The sequence below is a fragment of the Rhododendron vialii genome, chromosome 8a, assembly GCF_030253575.1.
Source record: "Rhododendron vialii isolate Sample 1 chromosome 8a, ASM3025357v1".
Lineage (NCBI taxonomy): Eukaryota > Viridiplantae > Streptophyta > Magnoliopsida > Ericales > Ericaceae > Rhododendron > Rhododendron vialii.
The window spans coordinates 35643295-35653160 of record NC_080564.1 but is presented as its reverse complement, the minus strand read 5'-3'; the positions used below and the strand labels follow the sequence as shown (position 1 = coordinate 35653160).

The 9866-nt window shown below is 38.6% G+C and overlaps 1 protein-coding gene across 1 annotated transcript; it reads right to left on the bottom strand.

The window, feature by feature from the left end:
* Positions 1-1886: 1886 nt before the first annotated feature.
* Positions 1887-8833, bottom strand: LOC131335572 (uncharacterized). Its single transcript, XM_058370998.1, has 8 exons — positions 8414-8833; positions 8245-8320; positions 6674-6803; positions 6270-6402; positions 3573-3664; positions 3396-3465; positions 3192-3274; positions 1887-2348 (listed from the first exon to the last, which is right to left on the bottom strand). Exons 1-8 carry the CDS (start codon positions 8735-8737, stop codon positions 2222-2224), a joined length of 1035 nt encoding a protein of 344 aa, XP_058226981.1. The 5' UTR covers positions 8738-8833; the 3' UTR covers positions 1887-2221.
* Between the last annotated feature and the right edge of the window lie 1033 nt (positions 8834-9866).

Genomic DNA, 9866 nt, shown 5'->3' with positions numbered 1-9866 from the left:
AATTGTAATTACTTTCTTTTTCTTTTTTTTTTTTTTGGTAATAATACTAACAGTTGAACAGGTTGCAGTTGGAAAAGGACAGTTTGGATGCTTTCATTTTAGTAATGCGTAGAATTAGATGCAGCACTTCTCTATTATTGACAGAAGCGTTTTAATGTGTATTGACTTTGTGCATCAGTCTGGTGGTTCCTGTTCATACATAATGAAAAGGCGAAAGCAATCTTTTGGTGAGACATAAAAAATTCTAGGTTCCATTTTCCAGTCACTCCGAGGAAAAACATTTCCAATAGCCTTCTTTGAATCAGGCAAAGAAACGAGTACTCTTTCTTTTTTTTTTTGGGTCAAACGGAAATTCTTTTTTTTTGGGTCAAACAGAAATTCAGAAACGAGTACTACTAACATCAGACCAAGGTCTTGAAGCATTCCCAGCACCGGACCCATAGTAATTCTTTGCCCCGTCTTGTTTCTTACCAACCATTTGAAGACAAGCACCAGTGGTCTTTCTAACCGTACTTCGGAGGGTAAGTATGAACTTGAAAATACAAAGCACCCAACAAACTACCAGGCAACAACCACCGGAGTCGGGCAAAAGATGGGCAAAAGGAAAAGGGAACACATTTGTTAGCTAGATACCAGTCACAAAGAGAGAGCATCTATTTTCTGCACTTACAGCCAAATTTAACTCCTCCAAACCAGACAAAGCTATGGTAGTTTAAGTTTTCATATATCTTCATTTCACACTGCACCTAACTTCCCCCCGAGTCCCCACATTAACTACCAGAACCAGATCAAAACAATAATTCCAACATTGATTTTAAAAGTCAACTTGTCATTAGTCGGAGTACTTTTGGAAAAAATACCAAATAAAGTGGAACAGCCGAGGAAGAACAATAACATGAGTGAAAAGAAGGGGAGTGCGATTGGTAAAAAGGGTAGTGGTAAAATCATTTCCCTTAAAGAAGTGGGGAATGAGTGAAACTCTTGTTCTCTTTACAATTCAAAAAGAATTTTTCAAAAAATCCTCTCTAAATTCCCCTTACTTCCAACATTTCTCTCTCTATCTCTTCACTTATTACCCCTACTATTTTTCCAAAAAAAATTCAAACACCAATCCAAACATAGCAAAAACATTACAAGTGCACATCAACAACAATTTTTTTTTTTTTTTAACATTTCTTATTGCACCACAAGTCTATTCATTACACATGTTTAGATTCACAAAGAAACGCAGAATTCCTCCTCCCACAATACACCATAGAAAGTGAAAACCTGTATGCCATGACAAAGCATGGTTCAGACAGTGCTTCCACCAGGATAAAGTGTAGGTCAATTCCCCTCATCACACTTCAATCTAGCTCCAGTTGAAAACAAAAAAGAAAACACTTCCAATGGACTCCCAACTTGGGGTCTAACAATCAGATGCCTGACTAATAGTCTGGCCTAGCTAAGAGCAATATTACCCGAAATAAAATGGAGACCCTGAAAGTGAACCACCTTCAACCAAAGGAAGTATCACTCACAATTCCTGCATAATGACAGCATCACATCTTACCAAGATCCAATGGTTTATTATGCACTGAGAAGCCTGAATGCCAAAGCTTCATTGTCGGTTTGCTCAAAGGAGGGATGATTGATTTGTTTCACGTAAGCCTAGAACACAGATTGTGTAGATATTATACCAAAAGGTAATATGATCTAGATGTGATTTCCAACATAATCCAATAGATGGTGAAGATGGAGATGGTTCTAATCATGGTCTACAATGCCCGTTCCTAAATTTCCCATAACCATGATGAAGTCGTGCCATGAAATGGAAGTCAGGGTCATTTTCAGATGAGGTGCTATGATATGTAGGGTGATGTGCGCAAACCTTGAAGAGGGAAAAAGAACAATCAAAACAACATGTCAATTTAGAGAAGCATTCCTAAGGTTAATGAACAACATGACCAAGATGGATAGAAAATCATTAAAATCCAATAACACTACAAGCTCATGCACCACTTCCATAGTTATCCAAGCATTCTGAGATGCTGCAGACTGAGAACATCATGGATAAATTATATGTTAATGATAGCACTAAGTGCACTCATTCACATGCGCATATATGCTAATGCTGATGACTTGATGATGAAATGGATGCGTGCAACAGCTGCATGATGCATCCTATCATGTGGTACTTGTATTTGTTGAAGCATAGAGAACAGAGTACATCCCCTTCCAGCTACTGGTATTGTTCCAACTTGATCGGATGTTCCAATTTTATCGGAGGTGGTGGAGCTCCATTTGTACCAACAGCAGAGGCTGGGTGAATGGAATCCTTTCTTTTCCCAAATGGGTTCTTCGAGAATGTTTCTATAGGTTAAGGGAAACGTAATCTACATCTCAAACAATTAAAAAAAAAAAAAAAAAAGGAACACAATACAGACCAAATAAAAATCATCAACAACCTAGAATGAAGGTTAAATAACATGCAAGGTAAAAGGATTGGGTGACATATCATGCATCAAACAATAAATCCTACCAAACTAACTGGAAATTAGGGGTGAAAATTTAACCGACTGAACCAAACCACCGGACAAAACCAACCAAAAAAATCGTTTTGGTCATTTTTTGTACTAGGTTCGGTTCTGTTTTAATTTTTTTTTTGAACTTTTTATTTTGGTTCGTTTCGGTCTTCCTCCATTTTGGACCCCAATATTCACCAAACCAAACCGACAGCATGAAAATATTTACTACTGATAATATCAGTACCATCACGTGGGCTTCTTGTTTCGTCAGACAACTTTAAATCAGCCTCTGATTTTGACATCTTGCGAATCCTGATCTAGAAAAATCCTCATGTTGCCCTAAACTGACTACACCTATCGCACCGACCAAACCGTAGTAAATCGAATTGCCTCCGAGCCTTGATTTGAAGGTTTCACGGTTCGGTGTCGGTTTTCATTTTGGACAAACCGAGCATTTCGGTTCAGTGCAAATCAAGCTCAAAAACCAAACCGCCGCCCACCGGAACCATTTACACCCCTGTTGGAAATCACCTATGGACTCCTCCTTGGAGAAAAACCAAGGCTCGCAATCCAACCGGAAGATTGCTTGAATGGCAACGTTGCGTAATGAGGAAAGAGGGTAAGAATCAGTGAAGGAGAAAGAATCAAATAAATTAATGCTATAACAAACTGTGAGAAGGATATTGTATCCGCATGCCAATAGAACTAGAACTGGGGATGACAGCACCCTGCAAAGCATGGTGAACATTTGTTGCGCTGTTCACATCCTGCACAAGTGGCACACAAGATTTAGCTAAAACTAGAACAGCCGAACCTGAGCGCGAAAATAGGAAAACAGTGAATTGAACAATAATGAGGTATCTGAGAAATAAATGAAAGAAACCTCACCTCGAACTCAATGAAGCAAACGGTGTGCCTTTCCTGTCTCAAAACCTTCATCTGCTTAAACCCAGGTTGCCTGCAAAGGTATGAAGAGAAGTAGATCCATTCAAGAAAAGCAGGAGTGTATGGTAATGGGTGATAACAAAACAGGTCCTAAACTAGAAAAGTATCAAGGAATCATACATGATAAAAAGGCCCCTCAATTCATCCTCATTTACATTCTCCCCGAGATTGCCAATAAACAAGGTATTGCAAGGAGGGTTGTCTTTAATATTCTGCATGCAAAAGGAAATAAAATAATAAAAATGCAAGAACATTGGTCAAGTTTCCAACAAGGTTAATAATTATGACAAGTCATCATTTGGTTTCATGATTTCCTGGTAAGATTAAAAATGAAAAAAGTACGAGCAATCACTTAAAACAACTACAATCCACAACAAACAAACTCCTGCGGTTTGTTGTGTAACAAATTATCCAAAAGAATTGAAAAATATATAGATAGAAAGAGCATAAATTACCACATAAAACATAATTTGACATTTTAGACATTCGATAGGCATAGATTGTCTTTCCTAGTTGAGTTAGACTTACAGTTCAGACTCTCAGAAGATTACAATGCAGAGAGGTGAAGCATGTTGGAGAAAGAAGTAAATAGACCAGAGTCAAGGGGACAAAAACAATGGATGGATATATACCCAATCATTTGGAATAATTGAAAAGAGAGAAATCGACAAGCTTCTTTCAGGATAGAGAAGTTCGTCATTGGCTCATTGAGAAAAAACCATCAGCAGTGCTTCATTGGTCTTGTGACAAACTTGTAGTTTCCCTTAATTTGACACCACCATAAACCCACCCCCACCCACCACCCCCCCCCCCCCCCCGCGGTAGTAAGGAAGGAACGGTACTCTCTGAGTTGCATATAGTTTTCTTAAACTGGAATGTGTATCATACATAAATACAGCCAATATTCTATGAAAATATCAGATACCCTCCAGTTGAACAAAGGGAGGGTGGGGGATTTACTGGCTAGCAAACATCTCTCTGATCTATACTATAGGCAAAGGGTAAGAAACAAAGAATCCTTGACTAAACAAAAACTTGTCTAACCAATTTGGGGTGTAGCTCAATTAGACCATTTCTTGAAAGAACAAAAAGAAGCAGCCCACCCGCAGCTGCATAAATATAGTGGCCCATATTAAATCCCTTCCCCACTGACGGCAATCTAACCTCCTGGATAAAGAGCGACTGTGCAACTTTTAAGATCATAATATACACCATACCACATGCAACTTCTAAAAGATTCTTATGTAATTTCTACACTGCAAAGTGTCCAAACTGCAAGTTTAAGTCCACGATATCAAATTCCCTCAACTTCGACAAACTCAATAGTCATTACAATTTTCAAAAATCCAACCGCAGAAAGTTCTCCATGCAAAGCACGTCAATATGCATGTTCCATGAGAACTATAAGTTGTCTATTCTTCATTGTTCAAGAACCTGGAAGACTCTTCACATGAGAGTTTTAAAACCACTTCTGTGGCTGGGGTAGCGAATGCGCATATACGAATGTTGCTTGCATGCGCCTATGTGAGCGCAGCTAAGAGTATTTGCTTGTGAGAGAGAAAGAGAGAGACAGGTTGTGATCAGGCTAGGGCAAGGGGGCTGGAGAATACAGAAGTTATCAGACTAATCCCTTTGCTTGGGGAATAGTCATCTTTGAACTTTAGGAACTGACTTTCTGGAAGAGATATTGTCCTACAGATAGTCACTTGATTTTAATTCTCATTTGGCTAAGTAACTGAATAATTCTTAATGGTAAAAGAAAACGTGAATAGCTAATTCTCACGTTACAACACCAATAACTACAACTACACCCCCACGAACAAATGATCACTCATGGGGTTCTCATCGCATTGGCTTGTTGAAGCCTCCACCACAGCCCAACATGAACTGAGATAGTGTCCGAGCTCTTCCCAGCCCAACATGAACTGAGATAGTATCCGAGCTCTTCCCAGCCCAAGCCCAACTCAAGCTTTGGAAACACTTTTTTTTTGAGAATAAGTAATTAATTATATTAGAAACAAGGCATTAAGGGAATGCCGCCAAAGACAAAAAAGGCCCTATACACCACCGTGGGAATTGAAAAGCACAAACCAATCTAAAACTGATCAATAGAGGGATTACATTCCCTATACAAGCTATTCACAAAAAAAAACTTTTAAGTAACCAACGAATGTTCGATTCCCCTTCAAAACATCTCGAATTTCTCTCTCACCAAATAACCCACATCAAGCAAAGAGGAACCATGGCCCAAACACACCGTCTACTCTTCCTAACTCTAACACCTCTCCAAGCGATTAACAGTTCCATAACACTCCTCAGCAAAGCCCATCGCAACCCAAACCATGACAGCACCAAGCTTGGAAACACCAGCCTTTCCTAGGTTCACTTTGGACTAGATTGGTTCTGCTTGAGGCAATGAGCTTACCAAGTTGCAGCCCTATGATTCCTCTTAAATAATATGAATCCAAGGTTGAAACTTCAAGCGAGAGCAGCGAGCATAGGATAATCTTATGTTTGCTTTATAATTACACAGTATAAAGTTCACAAACAATTTAACTTTCTGAATGAAATGTCATTAAAGTTACACTGAACGTGTCGGTGTAGGCAAAGAGTGAATAGCAAACAAGAACACAAATTTATGGCACCCAACACTGCCATGTGCAATTGAATTGCTTACTTCAAGAAAACCACATATGTAGAATACAAGACGATTGGACTAATCAAAAAACCAAATTTACAACATTTACTGTGCCAATAATAGTAGTAACCTTCAGAAAATCAAATGCAATCCACATAAACTTCCGATATGAATACTACCTGAACAGGAACGTAACTACTAGGTGCTGCTACGGGGGCAGGAGGAGCCATTGGTACTGGAGGAACGGGATAACCTGCATACGGGTCATATGGTGGTGGTGGAGCTGCATATGATGGTGGTGGAGCCATATACCTAAGCCAGAGAACAAACGTTGTTAACAAGAGAGAATCAATTACATAGATATGCTGTAATTCTACAATAAGAGCTCCCTCTATTTTACCCCAGTCGCAAGTAACTGAAAAACTGGCTCTTCTACAAGTGCATAGCTACGACTCAAGTCAACGATCCTTTGCCTCAATAGCAATGCATGTTCACATTTTTTATTACAACATCATCCCTCTTCCATTGAAAATCAATTATGAAATTGTGGAAGTGAAACCTAGAACTATTTGTCCATTCTTACCCATGATGACCCCAGACAGGCGCCGGGGGCTGATGAAATGGAGAAGGACTTGAATAACCAGTATGTGTATAGTCACCACCAGTTCGCATACGTTTACTCTGATCATAGGCATTAGAATCAGCCACAATCCCTACAGAACAAGAAGAATTTGCATAAAGTAGTAGTAAACCCGAAAATGAACACCGGAACAAAATTGAAAACAACTAACAAACCATCCAAAATAGATGAACAAAGTGCAAGTCACAAGTATGATAAAATAAAAATAAAAAAAGTGCAAGTCATAAGATGCGTACATTTGAAATCACAATCTCAATGATGTATGAATAAATGCTTTCATACTGTGAGCATTTTTTTCCCCATAACTGAACAAAGTCCAAAAACTTGTCTCCCAAACCATGAAAACTAATGACAAGATAGACAGAATAAATATCCAAGTGGAAAATATACTATAGCCAACCTCAATATCATCCAGATCATGAAAATGCAGATCAACTCAGTAGAAGGTGCGCCCATCTTAATTACGGTTAACCTTTCAAGGTCGTGAAATATGTCATACATGACGTAGTTTCCCATAAACTACAAGGAGAGGGAGAGATAGAGAGAATGAATAGGACTACAAACTTCAAACTGCAAGAAAGCAAATTCAAAATCACTATCGGGGTTGATACTATCGCAAAGTCCAGGTTCTGACAAAGCCGGGAAAAAATCTCTTTCACAAACTGTAGCTTAGGAACATAAGTACAAACCCACAGACCTATGTCCATTAAAACAGCGGGGTGGGGAGTGGTGTGGTGTGGGGAACCTTCTAGCTGAAAAAGGTGTCTTTTGGTCAAAAATCAGTCTTGATGCCGCAAAAATGACTTCTCAAGGTGCACAAAGTTACCTCTTACAAAAATGTTTGAGGAGGGTTTGCAGGTACGCAGTAAAGTGATTTTACATGATCATCCCAGCCACAAGTCCGTGTGGTCCATGTTTGACTTTGACCAACAAGATAGTTAAACACTGGATGGAAAGCATCGTTGGATTTCACTTCCTCTGGTACATTGAGATGGCATATCCTAGTAGTGTTATAGATTTGGCCTCCCACATGCCCTTAACTGCTTAACCTCCTACAAAGGAGGAAAGGTTTGCCTGTTTTGGCCAACAGGGATAGCTCCAGTTCGTTGAAAGCATTTTTGACATTGAAGGTACATAAATATCTCTGTGCCAAATTTGAATAGCTTCTCTAGATCTGCAGTTCTACACATCTATGCCATGTTTGATACTTAAAAACTCCGTATTGATTCCAGTATTGATTTTGGAATCTATATATTTTGCGGCAATTGCGTTGAGTATTGTCCAACAAATTGTTTATCAATGACTTTCTACTTATGATCGTCACGAATAACACTAAATGAGGCCAACCCAGTCAAGAGCTAATGAACCAGCACATCAGTATAAACCCCAAAAAAAAAAAAAAACTTCAACCCGTGTCACTATAACCCTCTTTGAACCCACCAAAAATCAAGATCTTAATGTACCCACAATCTGATTCAAGTAAAGATATCTTCACGTAAAAAAAGAAAACTCACCCCTTTTGACAAAGAGATTTTTCTTTGCCATCTCAGTGTGCAACACGGACTTGGATTCAGCATCAAACACCATATCCTACACCACAAAACCATCCTCGTCAATATGTATAAAAGAGATTTGACATTTGAGTAATAGATGAATAAATAAATCCAGGATAAGTTGGTGTACCTGAAGGGCCTCTTTGGCAGCAATGGCAAACTGAGGAGTAGTAAAGAGAGCGAAGCCCATAGGGTGTTCCCCTTTGGAATTGACTTGCGAAGCCTCGTAACCAGGTAACCATCTCAGCAAGTTCTGTAATTCTCTCTCCTTCACATCCTCTGGGAGACCCGATATGAATATAGTTCGAACCTCATCGGTAGAGAGGCGATTAGGGTTTTCCATGTGCATAGGTGGAGGTTGGTAGTGGGGAACGGCGGCTGGAGCAGGAGGGGGAGGAGGAGGACCTGCCGGCGCCCACTGTTGGTGGTATGGATGGATTCCGGTACCGGCCATCAAACCGTATCTTCTCTTCCCGGATACCAACAATCAAACCCTAGAGAGAGAGAGAGAGAGAGAGCGCGCGCGAACCAATTCTCCGAGGGGTGGAGAGCTATTGAGGGGTTGTTTTGTATAGATATATTTTTTCAGGAATACCCCTCCTCAAACTTTTAATTGCAACATACACCCCTCAACAATATTTATTGAATTCCACTCGGTTTTGTGAAGTTATGTAGAAACCCGTCAAATATGACGATATAAGGCTATCCACAGTGGTATAATCAAAAAAGGATAACCAAAAGTTGACACATCAGCTTTTGATTATTCACTTAAGAGGTTGCTAAGTTTAACAATGTTAAGCTTCACTATGGTCACTTTTAGTTCATAATCAAAATATGGGGTTCACTACAATTTCACTCTCTCTCCTTCTCTGTTTCTTGTCATTCACTTCCCTCTATTTACGTTTTTTATGGGTTAAAATATATCGATTCCTTCTCTTAATTTTGAAAAAAAAATCGATGACTTTCTTCCCTCATATTATGATTTTTCCTTTTTTTTTTCTTTTTTTGGAGGGGGGGTTAGAAACAGGAAAGAAGAGTGAAACACCTTAATCCGGCGACGATGTGTTGAATTGTAGATGATCGAGAGATATGATTTTCACTTTTGAAGGAAAAAAAAAAGAAATAGTTTGTTGGCGAAGTGAAAAAGATATAAAGTAGGCGAAAAAGCTTGGCTACATAAAAATTTTATTCTTCAATTTTATTTTTTAATTAAAAAAAAGAGTATGCGAAGAAGAGAAGAAGAAAATATTAGTTGAAACACGTGTATACAAATTTTGGAACTAGTTAACATATGTGGTGTAGGATCCACAAATTTTGATTATTAAAAAAGGTTGCTAGTTTTGATTATCCAAAGCCCAAAATTTGATTATTTCTAAGGATGTTGTTAAGTTTGATTATACCATTGTGAGCAATCTTTTGCACCAATATTGTTAACTTTAAAAACAATTGGCATTTGATTATACCACTGTGGATGGCCTAAGGTCCCATTCCAGAACACCTTCTTAAAAAATAAGTATTTATTTTACATTTTCAAATTCAAAAATAATGTAAATGAAAAATAATTTTTCAATTTTTTTTGCATC

Bases quoted from the DNA above. Each gene is read 5' to 3' on its own strand.
- LOC131335572 (XM_058370998.1), bottom strand. From the start codon at position 8,737: ATGGCCGGTACCGGAATCCATCCATACCACCAACAGTGGGCGCCGGCA. The intron at 8,321-8,413 runs GTACACCAACTT...TTTGTGGTGTAG, and splicing joins CTGCCAAAGAGGCCCTTCAG to GATATGGTGTTTGATGCTGA. The intron at 3,665-6,269 runs GTAGTATTCATA...TTTTGCATGCAG, and splicing joins GTAGTTACGTTCCTGTTCAG to AATATTAAAGACAACCCTCC.